Source organism: Danio rerio, chromosome 21 (genome assembly GCF_049306965.1).
Source record: "Danio rerio strain Tuebingen ecotype United States chromosome 21, GRCz12tu, whole genome shotgun sequence".
Classification (NCBI taxonomy): Eukaryota; Metazoa; Chordata; class Actinopteri; order Cypriniformes; family Danionidae; genus Danio; species Danio rerio.
Genome location: NC_133196.1, coordinates 15,667,912 through 15,686,023, shown reverse-complemented (window position 1 = coordinate 15,686,023; position 18,112 = coordinate 15,667,912). Strand labels below are relative to the sequence as shown.

General features: G+C 35.6%; 1 protein-coding gene across 5 annotated transcripts in view; it reads left to right on the top strand.

Annotated features, from left to right (window-relative positions):
* The window catches only part of si:ch211-196i2.1, a 120,295-nt gene that overhangs the window by 90,068 nt on the left and 12,115 nt on the right, over positions 1-18,112 (top strand). For 2 of the 5 annotated variants that reach the window (XM_009295261.5, XM_009295262.5), the window contains 38 exons: positions 174-212; positions 296-349; positions 507-560; positions 4,738-4,845; positions 5,022-5,075; positions 5,232-5,285; positions 5,481-5,525; positions 5,677-5,730; positions 5,825-5,869; positions 6,055-6,108; positions 6,190-6,234; positions 6,314-6,367; positions 6,537-6,581; positions 6,850-6,903; positions 7,173-7,217; positions 7,290-7,343; positions 8,033-8,140; positions 9,785-9,838; positions 9,933-9,986; positions 10,116-10,160; positions 10,248-10,301; positions 12,481-12,525; positions 13,042-13,095; positions 15,168-15,221; positions 15,311-15,364; positions 15,467-15,520; positions 15,870-15,923; positions 16,048-16,092; positions 16,382-16,426; positions 16,525-16,632; positions 16,740-16,793; positions 16,881-16,934; positions 17,129-17,182; positions 17,287-17,394; positions 17,511-17,564; positions 17,646-17,753; positions 17,825-17,878; positions 17,980-18,033. In XM_009295261.5, the coding sequence (XP_009293536.1) occupies positions 174-212; positions 296-349; positions 507-560; positions 4,738-4,845; positions 5,022-5,075; positions 5,232-5,285; positions 5,481-5,525; positions 5,677-5,730; positions 5,825-5,869; positions 6,055-6,108; positions 6,190-6,234; positions 6,314-6,367; positions 6,537-6,581; positions 6,850-6,903; positions 7,173-7,217; positions 7,290-7,343; positions 8,033-8,140; positions 9,785-9,838; positions 9,933-9,986; positions 10,116-10,160; positions 10,248-10,301; positions 12,481-12,525; positions 13,042-13,095; positions 15,168-15,221; positions 15,311-15,364; positions 15,467-15,520; positions 15,870-15,923; positions 16,048-16,092; positions 16,382-16,426; positions 16,525-16,632; positions 16,740-16,793; positions 16,881-16,934; positions 17,129-17,182; positions 17,287-17,394; positions 17,511-17,564; positions 17,646-17,753; positions 17,825-17,878; positions 17,980-18,033 (2,226 nt within the window). Of the gene's footprint in view, positions 1-173; positions 213-295; positions 350-506; positions 561-4,737; positions 4,846-5,021; positions 5,076-5,231; positions 5,286-5,480; positions 5,526-5,676; positions 5,731-5,824; positions 5,870-6,054; positions 6,109-6,189; positions 6,235-6,313; positions 6,368-6,536; positions 6,582-6,849; positions 6,904-7,172; positions 7,218-7,289; positions 7,344-8,032; positions 8,141-9,784; positions 9,839-9,932; positions 9,987-10,115; positions 10,161-10,247; positions 10,302-12,480; positions 12,526-13,041; positions 13,096-15,167; positions 15,222-15,310; positions 15,365-15,466; positions 15,521-15,869; positions 15,924-16,047; positions 16,093-16,381; positions 16,427-16,524; positions 16,633-16,739; positions 16,794-16,880; positions 16,935-17,128; positions 17,183-17,286; positions 17,395-17,510; positions 17,565-17,645; positions 17,754-17,824; positions 17,879-17,979; positions 18,034-18,112 lie in introns of those variants that run through there. The other 3 variants (XR_012396669.1, XR_012396667.1, XR_012396666.1) reach the window with 3 other exon arrangements.

Here is an 18,112-nt window from a genome sequence, read left to right as displayed (position 1 = left end):
CAAATTTATGCATATAATATATTTTCCCTACAACAAAGTTGTGGCTAGTGAAAATGGCGAGTGACTAGTAATGGAGAACTACTAGCCACAGTGGCTGGTGATCAAAAAAGCTAATATCAAACCCTGTTGATAGTCATATGATGATAACATTTCTCTTTCTCTCTGTCTTCCAGCAAACATCATTCTTCCAGCTTCTTCTTGCAGGCTGGCCTGTAAGTATACAGTTCATCTTTATAAGATTGCTTATATTTCTGAACACGACTCTGACTCTGTTCTGTTTCCTGTGAGCTTGTAGAGAGCACAAGGTCTGCCTGGTCCGGAAGGAGAGATGGGAAAACCTGGGGCACAGGTGAGGCAGATCATGTCTGTCTGTCTGTAGCAGCTGCTTTAATAAAGCTTTGATGAGGCTCAGCGACACCTGTGTTATGTAGCTCAATACTTCCTGAGCTCAGATGACAACACCTGCCCTGCTAAATCATCATCTCTGTCTTTACTTCTTCTACTAGGGGCCACCTGGGGAACCAGGTGAACGAGGACCCCCAGGACGAATGGGAGACATGGTAATATACTATTGTCAATTTGTTTTGATTTTTAGTGGCACTTTCCAAGGCAAAGTCATTATTTTATTAGGGGTACATGCAAGTAGGATACCTACTACTTTAAGTGTGTATTAAAATAATGTCTTTAATTATAATGTTAGTGTATTCATAACACAAAAAAGAATGATAGTATGCCAAGATAGTTGTAAATAGATACACTGCAAAATTATTTTCTTAATTGGTGTTTTTAGTTTCTATTCTAAGTATCAAACAAATCTTAAATCAAGAAGCATTTTCTTGACAAATAAAATAAATTGTCTTGTTTTTAGAAATAATATGTCAAAATTAAGTGGGTTTTTCTTTAAAACAAGCAAAATAATCTGCTAACGGGGTAGCAAATTCATCTTCTTTCAAAATGTTATTTTGCTTACTCCATTAGCAGATTATTCTGCTTTTTTAATGAAAAACTCACTTAATTTTCACATATTGTTTCAGAAAACAAGACAATATGTTTTACTTGTCTAGACAAAGCTTCTTGGTTGAATAATTTTTTTATATTTGAACCAGAAATAAGACCATTTTCTAGCCTACATAAATATGAAAAATCACTGCTTTTATGTCTTCTTCATCTCGGGAGTCTTTTTCAGTTCATTCATAACAATTTTCTTTTTATAATGTTATTACTGAAACTAATATTTGCGCTTAACAAACACAATTATTTATTTATAGACTAATTGATATCTGTGCGTAAAGGTTTCCCTATCCAAGAGTGAATATGAAAGTAGATCGATTATCTCTTATTCTCATGCAGTAGATGCTCTGTTTAACAGTTTTCTGTTAAAAAACTGTTAACTGTTAACTGTTTGCTAATGAAATGCTCATTTTTTCCACTTAGACTAACTTTGTGTCCTGTAAATAGCGAATGCGCTCCTGGTGTGACGCAGCTGGCTCTTAAAGGGAATGGGAGATGAGACTCTAATTGGTTTATTCTCAAAACACACCTATAACTCATTAAGAAAATAAACTCAACCCTTTTAGACCATGCGCCACGGCGCAAAGCAGATTTTCCTGTCCTTAAATTAGCAAAAATGCGTTCTGACACGCCCTGAAAGCGTTTGCACCCTGCATTTTGCGCTCTGTGCATGGACCGTCAAAATAGAGCCCTTTATGTAAGAAAAGCATGCTGTGTACATATTTGCTTTTTTTTTGTCAGAGTACTTGTGTTACCTCAAATTAGTGGCAATTAAGTAGCTGCCCTTTTATTAAACTGTTTGGGAAAGGAAAACACAACCCCTCCCATCATTTCTGAGTTTTAACCACAGATATAAACAAGGCTCCTTGTATCTGCATTCCTCGTTGTGGTTTGTTTAATGTGACTGACACTTCACATTTGTGCTTCCCGACTGCTAAACTTAAATGCTGTTAGCGTTTGATCAAGTAGTATGAGTTGTCATTTGAGGGAGCAGAGAGACATACAGACAGATCAGAAGAATGATAGTTCAGTTCAAGAAGAACAAAGTTGGATTCATGATTTTGCAGTTAGATATAATCAGTGGTTTAAAGACAAACAAATTACAAATACTCAAATTACTGTGGTGACGCCTCACAGCAAGAAGGTTGCTGGTTCCAGCCTTGGCTTGGTCAGTTGGCATTTCTCTGTGGAGTTTGCATGTTCCTCCCACGTTCGCGTGGGTTTCCTTCGGGGCCTCTGATTTCCTCTTAAAGTCCAAAGACATGCGGCACAGGTTTCCCAGTGTTGCGTTGCAACTGGAAGGGCATCCACTGCGTAAAACATGTGCTAGATAAGTTGGCGGTTCATTCCGCTGTGGCAACCCCAGATTAATAAAGGGACAATTGAGTACATTTTTAGTGCAGTATCAGTACTTTTACTCCACTATTTTCCCTCAACCTGCGGTCACTAGTTTATTTTTTCTTGTCTACGATGATTGGCTGAGTAGATAAATCTGTCCTGTGTCCAATCAAAATGCACATAGAATGTAAATCCCACATGTCTTGAAGTCGTTCAGTATGATGCGATTTATAAATACAACAAATCATCTGGAAGCATTAATCGTGTCCAAGAAGATATCCAAAATTTTTACCTACCATTACCCAGAGACTGTTTAGACTGCATGGCACTGATGGGAAGGATGTTTACTTTATGATGACTGAAATCGCCAAATGGCCTTAGACAATAATGAAATGCACTATAGGGTGTTGCGTTTTCACACATGTAGAGATTGCATGTAAAAAATTATTCAACCTTGTGTAATACTGACTACTCCTGAATACTTTAAAAAAAGGGCTACTTTTTACTCATACATGAGTAATATTTAAAACAGATACTTTTATTTTGTTTTTGGGTAAGTAATGATACTTGAGTATAATTTTTCAGTACTCTTTCCACCACTGGATATAATTAAAAAAAGGGATAAAAATAGACAAAAAGACTATTTTAGCTGTCTAGGTGAAGCCATAGAAATGGAAGCATTTTCCACAATATACAGTCTTCCAGCAAAAAAAGAAGAAGTTATTATTCAAGTTTACAACAAATTTCTGTCAAATACAATATCATTTTTGTGGCGCATCATGATTTTGAACAGAATTTAAATTTTTAATGTGACGGACAGATGACGAGAGAGGTGCTACCAATGTGGGTTTACTCACAGAAACCAATGTGTTCAATTTTTAAAGATCTGCACTTATTATTAGCTGTGCAGCCCCCATAGCTAATGATAGTGATTGTAGCCTGTATGTGAGTGTGTCTGTATGGTGTAAATAGTAACACGTTCCTTATTTTCTCAATTTTTTTTTTATCTGAATGGTTTAAGATCTACCAGTGCAGGTTTCTTTCTGAGGTAAATGTATTGTTAAATAACTTCAAATTCAAATAGTGGCCAGTCACAGACATGGGGTTTTGTCTATGGTCTCTTTCAGCTCAGAGAATAAGCCTTATTTTTTGGTTTGGCCACACAAGTGGTGTGTATTTATCTCTCTAAAAGCTTGCTTGCTTCTCACTCCACAGGATCTAATGAATGCCTCCAGGTGGTGCTGTTGCAAGCCACATATATTTTCATATTGTTAAATTCTCCCAGCTTTTTTTAATCTAAGGTTAGGAAATAAATTCCGGCTTCCTTTGGCTGCATTTATATGGCAATACAGAATGTACTTATCAGTTATTTTGACATATATCTGATTTTAAATTCTGCCTGTTTAAATTTACAAGACATTACTAAATATGTTTACATTACCAGTGTGCTTTAGGATGGCAACAGCACCATATATATCTCTGTTATAAAGGGTTTTAGTAGTGTTATTCACTATTAAAACCACTGAATGTCATTCCTTTAAATGTTGTGGTTAACAAAACATAACAATATTGCAAATAAATAATCCATAAAGTATGTTATTGTGTTTTTATTAAACTACTAACATGTCACTTTACATTGCTTTTCACTTCACCTTTAGATGTTTCAGTGCAATTTAACTGTGTAAAGCTATTCTAAATTAACATTGATAATGTGTCAAATCAACATTTATAATGTGTAATTTGCTAGCACCCATTGTTATTGTTTAGGTGTTAATAATATTAACCTGTGCTGTTTAATCCACTGAATTTTTGGGGGGGTTTGGTCATCTTCAATCAAAATCTGACCATTTGCTTCCACATTTGGTGTGGTGGTCCTTCTCTGTTGACATCAGTTTGACAAAAAAAGAGTCTTCAGCCACAATATTTTTAACCATGCCCCTCTTATTGTTAGTTTGCTAGGGTAGAATAATATGCAAAAAAGAAAGCCCCGTCCCTTACTCAATATTCCATTTCAGATGGAAGTAAATCAATACTCAAAAGGTCATGAGCCACACTAATTTAGTATCTGCATTTTATATATATATCTATAACATACTTTGGGAAAAAAACACAAACACTTGACCTCAACATCTTATTCAGATACTACAATGCTAAAATAAATACCTAAGCACTTTCTGTTTAACATGGACTTTAAATTTATGTCTAGCACCCATCTATTCACCAAGTGTAAATTTTTTCCTCTGTAGACTCACTGTATGCATGTAGCACTGAAAGTCTTTTAGACATTACAATATATAGTATAGCACCAGGTAAAGGAACTTTATGCATTTATGATCCACATGTATATTTTCTATATCTAAAAGGATATTAATCTGTGCTGTTTTGCAGGGTGACCGTGGTCCTAAAGGTGTGGTTGGAAGAGCGGGAGTTTATGGAAGAGATGGAGAGAACGGCCTGGACGGCCCTCAGGGGCCTTCAGGGATTCCAGGCCCAAAGGTCAGGTATACAGTACATGTTTCACAGTATACAATACACATGCATACATGACACAATACAAGATTGACACGTGATTCTAAAACTGCAATCTTTACTGCTTCGTTTTGACCGAAATAAACAATTTATTTCAGCATTCCTTCTAAATCTGATGTTTTCTTTCAATTTCTTTAACACAGGGTCCTCTGGGTTATAAAGGTGAATCAGGCTCACATGGAGAGAAAGGAGAGGAGGTAAGCAAGTTATGATTGGTGAAATGTAGTTTGAAGCTAAAATGCAATCGGTTTAAGTCCCACAATAATACAAGGTCGTCTGATTCCTTGAACTGGGCAGGTCCTTTGGAAAATTATTAGAGACAATTTTTTTGTTGTTGTTTGGTATATTTGCAGGGCATTACTGGATCAGAGGGTCCATGTGGAGATAAGGGGAAACCCGGTGAGAAAGTAAGCCAAGATTAAACCAACAGTCAATAAATGCACTAAGTTATAAGGTGCAGTGTTTGAGATTATAATATATATATATATATTGCCATCTAGTGGCCACGCAAAGAACAGATTCTATGTGAACATAAACAGTATTTAAATATGATAAAGTTGTATCAGTTTTGAAAATATGTAACCTGTGGTTCACATTTACAGGGTTCAAAAGGAGCACCTGGCGCTCCTGGGGCTGTCGGCCCTCCTGTAAGTCATCGAAATATGACTGCAACATTTTTCTCTGAACAAAATAAACTTGTTCTTTTTTTTTTATTGCACATCCGATTGGTCATTTAGATGTACATTTTTCTTTCATAATAATTTTATTTTGACTGATTGTATTTGATTTCTTCTTCAGGGTCCTCAAGGCATAAGAGGGATGGAGGGCCTTGAAGGGCATCCAGGACCAGATGTCAGTGAACTCAAAATATTCTATATTTTTGGGGTATATGGGTATATTTTCACATCATCTAGTTATATTTACCTATTTATGTTCATGTTTACAGGGGGAGGATGGGATGAATGGATCACCAGGTCTTCCAGGTGCACCAGTAAGTAATACAGAATTTTGAAAATAGTGACTCCCCAAAATCCACAATATAGCATATTAAACACAACTGACAAGTACACCGTGTGCTTCCTGTTTAAAATAAATTACTTTCCTTGTCTTTATTATACCATATTTAATTTACTTTTCATAAAGGATTTTAGTATTTCTTTAAATATGTTTGTGCAGGGAGCTCCTGGTTGGACAGGTTTGATTGGTGCCCAGGGGGCTAATGGGTCTCGTGTAAGTTTATAGTCTCTTTTTTTCATATGTTTCCATCCAGATCATTCCTGACATGTTAACAGTTTCACCTTTATTTTCCAGGGGGAACCTGGGCCTTCTGGAGCTGTTGGACTTCCAGGGCCACAGGTATTCTATTATTTATTATTTTGGACCATAGTAAGGTTGCTGACAATTGACTTTTACGTAACCTATATGTCATTATTAGGGGCCCCAGGGATTAGAAGGACAGATCGGACCTCCAGGACAAAGAGGTCCACCGGTAAATGTTGACATATGTTTTATTACAATGAATGTAAGAGATAGATATATAACTAGAGGTTATTTTATTTTACAGAGATGCCTGCATGCTGATGTATGCTTATAGTATGTGATTAGCCCTTGATTGACTTTAACATAATCTGCATTCTTGTGTTATTTTTCTGTACTAGGGGTTGTCAGGCCGAGAGGGTTTGCATGGTCCCAAAGGAGAGCCTGTAAGAACTCTTTTCTCACACAGAGTGAAATATTTAAATTGATTTTGTCTTCCTAAATGCAAACATTTAATATGATCACAAACTCTATATTTCAAAGGTTTGGGGTCAGTAAGAGTTTTGAATGATGTAAAATTATTTGCAATATTATTAATGTGTCTCATTTGATCTTTAAATTTCTGACTAAAATTATTTATTTATTTCAGTAAAAAAGAAATATTGACTCTTAATTTAAAGGATAGTTCACCTTATTGTTCCTGTTTATTTACAGGGTCCTGTAGGACCAGTTGGTATCAGAGGGGATCCAGGATTTGAAGGATTAAAGGTAAAAGTTAAACTAAAGTGTACTGTAAATAACAGAATGGAATTGTCATATACTTGTCTATCACATTGCTGTTATTTAATACTGTTGTTAATCGTGTACATTTCTTAAGAGTTAAAACTACATTACTTTGTATAGCAAAAAATAAATAAATAAATAAAAAAGGATCACAACACTTTTAAATGCAACCAGGGTCATTTAGCTTCTTTCAGGATTTGGTCAATTAAAGACTTTCAGAATCTTGCTAATATTTAATTTTTATTTTATTTTAGGGTGTTTTAGGAACGCCCGGTCCAAAAGGTTTCACTGGTATCAAAGTAAGTTCATGCAATTTCTATTTTAGACCATCTTGACCTCAAATCAGCTCTAATGTCTTTATGCTTTTTAAGGGTAACAGAGGACCTGATGGAGACCAAGGGGACATTGGACCTAAAGGAAACAAAGTAAACACATTTGAACATGAGTTACAATATTTAAGATATATATGTAGGACGTATAGTTCAGATGCAAAATAAGTGTAATAATTTTCTTCTAAAATAAGCATTTTTCCCTGGGTGTTTCTCAGACTGTTTCACTTTTATGGCAAAGAATATGTTATTTTCATTCCCTTTGAAGTGAAATAACTAAACATAAATGGATGAGGGGGACAACGCGGTGGCGCCGTTGGTAGTGCTGTTGCCTCACAGCAAGAAGGTTGCTGGTTCGAGCCTTTGCTGGATCAGTTGGGGTTTCTGTGTGGAGTTGGCATGTTCTCCCTGCATTCTTGTGGGTTTCCTCCGGGTGCTCCGGTTTCCCCCACATTCCAAATGAGTGAATGAGTGTGTATTGCCTAGAGATGGGTTGCAGCTGGAAGGGCATCCGCTGTGTAAAACATATGCTGTATAAATTGGCGGTTTATTCCACTGTGGCGACCCCAGATTAATAAAGGGACTAAGCCGAAAAGAAAATGAATGAATGAAACGTATGGGGCTGCAAAATGCTGAATAGCTGAAAATTTTCAGGTGGCACTTAGGAGTTTTTTTGCATCTGAACTCTTCATATGTTCCCTACATTTTATATTAATGTTAATATTTTTAATATGTTGCTACCCTCATGATATGTCACTTGTTAAAAATGACCTTTTTCCTCTTAGGGTGCTAGAGGAGCAGCAGGTGTACAGGGCATCCAAGGTGAACAGGGACCAATAGGCTTTCCTGGCTTTCCAGGCATCAGAGGCCCACCAGGACCACAGGGAAACCAGGTACTGTATAAGGCCCCCTTTACAGTAAAACATAAGTTAATGCATAAGATTTGCTACGGTTACGGCATCTATCCACAGTACGCCAGAGTTTTCAAGTGCCGAAAACTGAGCTTTTTAAAGACGCTGGAGAGGTCATTTTCATTTAATACGCTGCTGCTGCGTGTTATTGTGGATGGGGCAATTGGAGACATCTGAAAACAAGACATCTGATTGGGGCTTTTTCCTCAATATTAAGTAGCCTATACAAAAGTTCTGTCTTGCATTATTTCCTTGTAAGTTCAGGCTATGCAAGTTTGATATGGAAAACAGACTCCCAAAGACACATCGAATAAATCTTCGAAGGGAATGAAGTTACTTTATAACCTCATTCACATCACCCTGGCTACATTGTTTCATTTTTTTAACAATAAAATGAAAACATGATTTAAGGAACTGCCTATTTTCATTTTGATATTAGCAACTTAACAGACACCAAAAATGTTGAGGCCTCATGTAGCTGCATATTTATATGACTGTCATCTTCACTCTATGCATATTTATAACAAAATGCAGCCTATAACATTACTGCCTTCTTTCATTTTCATTGAAAATATGAAACACACCCTTTCTTTTACTTAATATCAGTTTTAATAATCAATAATGGCCATTATAAAAGTATAACATACAATAAGTTTATACATTTTATCAAATAAATGCAAGCAATCAGTCAAATGTGCAAAATCAGTGTGCATGGTTACATTAATTAATATATGAACTTATCTTTGCGTTCAGCTAAAACACGTTACCTGAGAACAATAGATGTAAAAGACCAAAGTTGGGGAATATGTCGTTAGATAAAGACAACAAGATGAATTAAATATCATGTTTAACAAATATAGTGAGATTAGATCCAGAGGTAGATCCTTGATGAACAGTCCGACATGCACAGCTCTTATCTGGGTAGATGTGCTCAAAGCACCCACTGATTGCCTGGAGCTGCCTATATGTGTGTGGTCATGTGATGTGCGCTTTCAGCGGTATGGTGTGGACAGAGAGCTGTTCAGAAACGCTAGGGGAAACACCAGTTTGGACACGGATCGTTTTCATTCTAAAATGCCATTTTAAAACTAAAACGTATTAGTTACACTAATATTACTTCACTTATATCACTTCTTGTTCACTTGTCATTTGGATTGTTTATTCGGTCTGGAACAAACAAGAAAGTAATACATTTGGTGCTTGTTTGCTTAGCATTCATATGCTGTATTTTAAGGCTGATGTTAAATATAAAAATGCACACAAATGGGAATACACTGGCCACTTAACTGTAATAAGCACCATCACGACTATAATGAGGGGAAAAAGCATCCTTAAATATTTTGTACTTTGCAGGATGTCATCTTGTGACGTCATGATCTGTTCAGTTCATTTAGATCTATCTGGTTTATGTTGCATTACAATTTCAACTGAACCACAAATACAGTAAGACTGGTTCAAATTCGATAGAGAATCCCCTCTTTTCAGCAGTCAAACTTTTTCAAGTAACCTGCACTAACAGAGCAATTGCACCAGAGTTTGTTTACTACCATCTGTGAACATACTTAAGACATATTTTATTAAGAGTTTAATTTATTAAGAGTTATAGCACTATTTTTTCACATACAGGGAGAGGATGGAGAGGCTGGTCCACATGGTAAAGTGGGCAAAGAGGGGTCAACGGTGAGAGTGAATCTGTACTGCAGGAAATATGTTTCAAATGTAAGTGTTTTATTCTGCCCACTAATCAGAAATATCCATCTTGATTTTACTGAAGGGGAGCAGAGGTCCTGAAGGCCTCTCTGGAAAGCCTGGTCCTAGAGGCCTAAAGGTAACACACTTTATAGTAGAATGTTATATTTTATTGTTATACACTATACCTTCAGCTATTACAAATGGAAATGGTCATCTAGTTGGAATCTGTAATAATGTTTTTAATAGTTTCGAAACATATTTTCAGGGGCGAACAGGGCAGAGGGGTCACACTGGCATGCCTGGACCTCCTGTAAGTGTCCAAACACAGATCCTGAGAGTATTGTCAGTCTTTTGTTTTGAATGTTGATGATGTCAGTGTTGATGGTGTTTATTGCAGGGTTTACCTGGCCCACCTGGACCATTCGGAGCTGAAGGAAAGCCTGGTACACAGGTTCCCATTCTATATTCTAATACCATGATAACTGTAAAAGTATTTAAACTGTAAAAAGACTGTAAGAAATATGATGCCCTTCTACATTTACTAATAAGTATATTTATTCATTTAAAATGATAGCCCAATCAAATTAAAATTCTGCCATCATTTTCTCATGTTTCAATTGTTCCAAATTTCTATTTGAGTTTCTTTCTTTTGTTGAACACACACACAAAAAAATTTAAATTTGTTGGCAACCAGTAACCACTGACTTCTATAGTAGGAAAAATACATAACCAATAAATTCAAAACACCTTTTTGTAGGGCTGCACAATGTAGCATCGATATCGCTATTTGATCATTCGGAATAATAACATTGCAGGATATATGCAATGTTGAGTTTGTATTATAATTTATCATTTGCATGTGTTTTTGATGCCTGTGATTTTAAAAGCATTCAGGTATGAGAAATTGTACCATTTGTGACCTTAACTACGATTAATTGTCATTCATTCATTCATTCATTCCTTCATTTTCTTTTCGGCTTAGTCAGTTCACCAATCTGAAGGAATGAACCGCCAACTTATCCAGCAAATGTTTTACACAGCGGATGCCCTTCCAGCTGCAACCTGTCACTGGGAAACGTCCATACACACTCATACACTACGGACAATTTAGCCTACTCAATTCACCCGTACCACATGTCTTTGGACTTGTGAGGGAAATCGGAGCACCCGGAGAAAACCCACGCCAATACGGGGAGAACATGCAAACTCCACACAGAAATGCCAACTGTCTCAGCCGAGGCTCGAACCAGTGACCTTCTTGCTGTTAGACGAACAAGCTACGTACTGTGCCACCGTGCAGCCCTACGATTAATTTCATTATTTTTATTTTTATCATTCAGTCACTGTACTTGAATACTGTTAGTCTGTTAGTTGAATTTTATCCTTTTCTTGATTGTATTTATATATTGTTATGCATGAGAATACTCACAACACATGCAAATACAGAAATACACTACAAATAGCAAGACCACAATGAAAATATGTCAGGGGACCCCAAAAAGTTTGTAGATTGTTTATTAGATTTTATGGAGATGCAAATACCAAACATTTGTTTATCAATCTCTGACTAAAAATGTGCATGAAAATACTCACAACACATGCAAATACAGAAATGCACTGCAAATAGCACAGACAACAATGAAGATGTGTCGAGGGACCCCAAAATTTTTATAGATTGTTTATTCGATTTATGGAGATGCACTCCCACTGCAGAATCATCCCAATCTGTCTAACATTATAAATTCTTGGCAAATAGAAATATTAATTCATCTGAAATTTTATTCATATTGCAATATATATTGCTAAATAAAAAAAAAAAAAAAAATATATATATATATATATATATATATATATATATATATATATATATATATATATATATATATATATATATATATATATATATATATATATATATATATTGCAATGTTATTTTTTTCAATGTCGTGCAGCCCTACCTTCTTTTGTGTTCAACAAAAGAAAGAAGCTCATAAAGGATTGACACCACTTGTGTGTGAGTAAATAGTGAGTAAAATTTCATTTTTAGGCGAACTCTGCCTTTTAGTCTAAACATTATTTCGGAAATTATGGTTTCTACTTGTAGATTCTGTTCTAATAATATTATTCTTGTCTTTTAATGCAACTTAAATGTTAATACCCATAACTTAAGAACTGAAATTAATGGTGTGTTCAAACTTGAAACGTTCGGTTTGTACTGAGACAAGAAAAGAGTCTTGGTCAACTTTAGTGCAGATCGACTGAAATATAAATGCAACATGGACCTAAGACATCTAAACAAAACAAACAGGACATGAATTCACAAGATGTGATCTGAAGTGGACAGAATTCTCAAGCATACATACTTTCTTATCATAGTTAATATTTTGCATTACAGTTCAATACAGGCATCAAAATGTGTCTGCTGTATGTTTTTGTTTGTGTGTGACTAAGGAATTCAAAGCACTGTTATGAATTTTTTATTTTTTGTTTTTATTTTTTTACAATTTTTAAGGTCCACGTTTTTTTGTTTTGGGCCAAAATAAATAAGTATGAGCACACTTCAAAATGTGTTCACACAACACTGCATAAACTGTTCAAATCGTTTCTCATTGTTGTTTCTTGTGCTTCAGGGACTGCAAGGCCTTGTGGGTAATGCCGGAAATAAAGGATCAACGGTAGGTTCAAAACACTTTACACAATAACCAACCAATGGTTTAAAAACATCTACATTGGTTTTTATGGAGTCATTAAAGCAGTCTTCAGCTACTCGTCTGAAACTGTTTATTTAGCGTTCATATTGAGCACCTCTAACAGACTTTATTTACCATTAATGAGCCATTTTTGGCAATGAAAGGAGCTCTATAATGCAGATGGCTGTCATGAATCCAGCAGATTGAGCTCCCGGTGCAGAGCAAATAAAAATCCGTGATCACATTTTACAGAGGATGGGCTATGCCTTTTATGATTCATAAAGAGGTTATACAAACAAAGACAGCCTTTCCAGGAATTTAGTGGGCACCAGTGTTTTGCGCAGCTTGTCAAGGTTTAATTTGCACCCTACCAACCATAAACGACACCAGTAAAATGCAGTAGGCGAGACGAATAATGATCAGAGGTGGCAGTAGAAAACACTGATACATACATGACACAAGCTAAGGTTTTTCAAGTTTTATTGGTTTCTTAAACCTCAGGGATTGCAAGGTATTCCCGGAGAACGTGGTCAAGACGGACCCCCAGGAACTATGGTGAGTTTTCTTCTTGAATCCATGTCACTTCAAAAAAATCACTTCAAAGTTCACTATTCGGCTGTGCCTGAAGCTGAATGTCTTATTTGTAAGCACTGACAAAACATCAGCATAATAGAACAGGCAGACATTTTGCAAGGCAGATAGTCTTCTGACCCCAACCTATTTAAATAGCTTATCTGACTTGCTAATTTTATTTCCAATGTTTTGAAAACAAAAATAAATCAAAGCCATATTACATAGCATTTTGTGTAATATTGCATTGGATACACTGCATATAAATCATTTATTCATGGGCATTTCTATATTTCTGACAAATGACTGTTCTTGAAGTTGAAGTTCTGCATTTTCTGTGTTTATCTTTGCATTTCTGTTTACATAATATATATGATTACTCTCAGCTAGACTTTCACACAACAACGGAAAACATTCAAATAGAGATCAAAGCATATTTAGGTCTTTGAATCAGCCTTTGTTTGTGGATTTTGTCTTGTAAGACAGACTACAAAGCATACTTAAACATTCGAATCATGTGAAGTAAGTAGTGTTTTGTCTGAGCCGATTAGCTCAACTTATGACCCTGTGCTGTGGTATGCAAATCGTTCAGGGTAGATGTTAGGTCATTCAATCTGTTTCAGTGTTGCTTCTATTGCCTTATACTGTATATTCAGACATTCATTTGTGATTTGGAGCAATGTACAGTTGAAGTCAGAATTATTAGCCCCCCTGAATTATTAGCGCCCCTGTTTATTTTTTTTTCACCAATTTCTGTTCTGTTCTGGGAAGATTGTTTTAGCACATTTCTAAGCATAATAGTTTTAAAAACTTATTTCTAATAACTAATTTATTTTATCTTTTCCATGATGACAGTAAATAATATTTTACTAGATATTTTTCAAGACACTTCTATACAGCTTAAAGTGACATTAAAAAGCTTAACTAGGTTAATAAGGTGAACTAGGCAGGTTAGGGTAATTAGTCGAGTTAGTGTATAACGATGGTTTGTTCTGCAGATTATCAGAAAAAAATTTGCTTAAAGGGCTAATAATTTTGTCCTAAAATGTTTTATTTTTAAATTAATAACTGCTTTTATTCTAGCCGAAATAAAACAAATAAGACTTTCTCCAGAAGAAAAAATATTAAAATCGGACATACTGTAAAAATTTCATTGCTCTGTTAAAAATCATTTGGGAAATATTTAAAAAAGAAAATAAAAATCAAAAGGGGGCTAATAATTCTGACTTCAACTGTATGTCCTTTGTACAAACTGAAATTTAAACAAATGTGCTAATTAAAGCAAACATTACAGCTAAGATATGCATAATGCTGCTAAATATTTTAAATCATCCTTTCTGTTCATCAACCAATCAATCAAGTGATCAAAAAGAAATAATAAAACAATAAAATTACAGTTTTTGTTTTTCTGATTTCAGCATTGGCGATAATAGTTTATTGAGCATAATATATAAGCATAAATAAATTAGTGTGTTTGCACGAGTACTGTTTTACTGTTCATCATATAATTATACATTATATTATCTATTTATAATTAAATGCAGTTGTTGTGATCAAAAGAAAATACTTTAAAACACTTTTGTACTATTACTATTAATTTTCTCAATAAAAATCTTAGAATTTATCCACATCGGCAATTAACTAAAGCATGGCTCTGATAGATTTTTCATGAAGCAAAAAGGAGGGATGATGAGTGAGGGAGGTAAGACTTAATAAACCTAATTCTTGGCCGAGTCGGGTCTAAGACAACACACAACAGATTATTCTATAAAACATATTTTTTTGTATTCTATTGAATTGTCTTGAGAATGTCATTCTAATAAAATCATAATAAAAAGGATAATATTAATACAAATATTGCTTCATGGTACACATATTTGCTTCTTATTAGCATTCAGTTGTAGGCTGGTGATTCATTTCCCATATTTAGTTTTTTATGAGGAGGTTCTTGAGAAACATATTTCAAATAGTAAGATTGCTTCAGCAGCTTAATACGATAATATGTTTTTTTGTTTGTGGATTTTGAAGTCTGTTGATTTGTATTGCATCAAATGCAGGGCCCACCTGGACGAGAGGGGCCTATGGGCAGCCCAGGACCACCAGGAGAAAGGGTATATTATGATTTATTTGTTTTCTCTCTATAGTTTATTGAACCAAGCTGCTGGTTTTTCATGATTTTTTTTTTTTTAATGTATTTTAGGGTTTTGGTGGAAAGACAGGAATGAAGGGACCACAGGGCCCTGTTGGCATGTATGTAAGTGACTCCTTTACACGGCTTTTATAAAGACAAAGGGAGCGGGTTGATATTTAAAGCTGATGTTCTAACTTAGCTTTTTTCCCCCCACATCCTCTTAAGGGTTTTCCAGGAACCGTGGGTATGAGAGGAAGACCAGGCCACACTGGAGACAGAGTAAAGACAAATTACAGTTTACTATATGATTTAGCTACAATTAGTAATTTTAACATTTAACATTTCAAAATAATGTTACAAAAGTTGTTTTATAAAATTATGATCTTTTGAATGTCTTTTTAGTAATTTAGTGTGAAGGGGGACATTTGTAGCCGACTTAATAAAAGTTTAACCCTAGTCCAAACCCTCTTTTGGTATTACCATTTTTTTTTATTAAGTCATGTCCTAAAAATTTAAACATTGTCTGTAGATGATTTCCAGAATTCTCCATTCTATTTGTGCTTTTATGAAATCGCACTCTTGCTCTGATTGTTGTTTTATGTACTGTCTGTCCCTTCACTTCTTATAGGGAGAGCCAGGCCCAAGAGGCCCTACTGGACCAATTGGAAAGACTGGCGTACCAGTAAGTGTGTGAGAAATCTAGTTGAAACACAGGGATCTTGTATCAAGCAGATCATATTTATATCCCCTCCTGTAGTTTAGCATTATCATATAATCAATATTTTTAACCTTTATGTTTTATATAGGGTCCCCCTGGTCCAGTAGGAGAAAAAGGACTGCCAGGACCCCAGGTATAAAACATTTCTCAAAGAAAATAAAAGATCTTGAACTTTATATAAATAAAAGTATATATTTAAAAAAAAAAAAAAAAGTAAATTTATAAAAAGTATTTTTTATAAATAAAAAGTATTTTTTAAATAAAAAATGCATTAGTAAATGTTCAATTATAATTAATAAATGCTGTACATGTGTTGTTCATGATTAGTTCATGTTAGTAAATGCATTAATTAATGAACCTTATTGTAAAGTGTTACCAACTATAAAGTGTTTCAATTAGAAACTATAGTTAATTTTATGCAGGGCCGCCAAGGAGATCCTGGGCATCAGGGAACAGATGGCCCATGTGTGAGCACACAGTGAACTCTTTTAATTACTATACATACATCTCTATTTGGCTGATAATTTTCAATCACTGGTTTGTTATTATTAATTGTCCACTATAGGGTCCTCCAGGACGTCACGGAGTCAGTGGGGTCATTGGAAAACCAGGACCTCGTGGAAGTATAGGTCCCCCAGGGGAACCTGGGCCAAGTGGGCCCCCAGGAATACCAGTAAGTGATAATTCTCCCTACCAAAGTTGATGATGGATTTTAAATGCTTTCTACATGAAGTATGTTTAAGGTCATCAAGTTGAAATTGTTGCAATTATTTTTTTAAGGGTCCACAGGGGGAAAACGGAGTGCCAGGTATAGATGGAGAGAAAGGAGAAAAGGTAATTAAAGGTTTTTTTTTCCAAGAGTCAAACAATTACAAGTTGTGCTTTCTTATCAAGTCACTGAAAATTCCTATAAATGCACAGGGAATGATGGGTTCTCCAGGTGATGATGGACCTCTTGGACTGGAAGGACAACAGGTTAGATTTGCACACATATCTTAAACTGTTTGGTTGTTATGCACATTAAAGAATAATAAAATAAAGCAATGTATCATGGGTGTTCTACTAAACCAGAGTAAAAGCATCGTGATTTACAATCTCAAATTGTCATATTATTAATAAACTGACAGCAACAGAGATACAGTACAAAGAGAGCTTTGTAACTTCTGCAGGGTCTAACTGGTCCTGCAGGTTTGGATGGGGCTCCTGGAAGGAAGGGTGATAAGGTCAGATTAAGATGGCATGCACTTATGTATTATTACTTATTAAATTATTATTTTTTTTTTTGCTTGTTAGAAACAGCATCTAAGCATTATTCTTCTACTGGCAGGGGGATAGAGGACCTATCGGAACGTCTGGTCTTCAAGGACCAAAAGGCGATATTGGCCCTGTAGGTGATAAAGGTCCACCGGGTCCACCAGGCCTAGTAGGCAATGAGGTGTGTAAATTAACTTCTTGATGTCGGCACAATTTCTGCTGAAGTCATCCGTTTCAAACACCATCTATCTCACTGTCTTCTGAAGGAGTAATAGTACTGTTTTTCTCTTGATGAAGGGTGATTCTGGTCCTGCTGGTGTTGCTGGTGACCCCGGGTCAAAAGGAGAAAAGGTAACATTCATCTATTAAATCTACTGTCATTTCACAAGACAGAATGCTGTTGAACTACAGAATATTTCATTTTTTTGTCAGGGTGATATTGGGCCACCAGGATTTACTGGTTTAGAGGGTCCATGGGGAGACACAGGGGAGCAGGGAGAGAAGGGGATCAAGGGAGCCAAGGGACAAATCGGAATGCAGGTGTGTGCAAAAATGGGCAGTAGCATAGTCAAAATATGTTGATTTTGTAACTCTTTTTATTTTTATGTCAGGGTGAGCCAGGCCTAGTTGGTGGGGTTGGACATCCTGGCCTTAAAGGTGCAGAAGTGAGTGTTGATCTGAGAATGACTGACCCCTGTATTTTTTATTTATATGGTTCTAGAGTTGAACTTAGTGAGGAACAATTCCTTTTTATCATTTGCTTCAGGGTGTACCTGGCCATCCAGGACTGGTTGGGCCAGATGGACCTGCAGGAAGCAAGGTAGCATTGTTGATTGCTTATATTTTGCATTGCATATTTTGAAATTTCTTTTAATGGTTAAAAACAAAACTTACCTTTT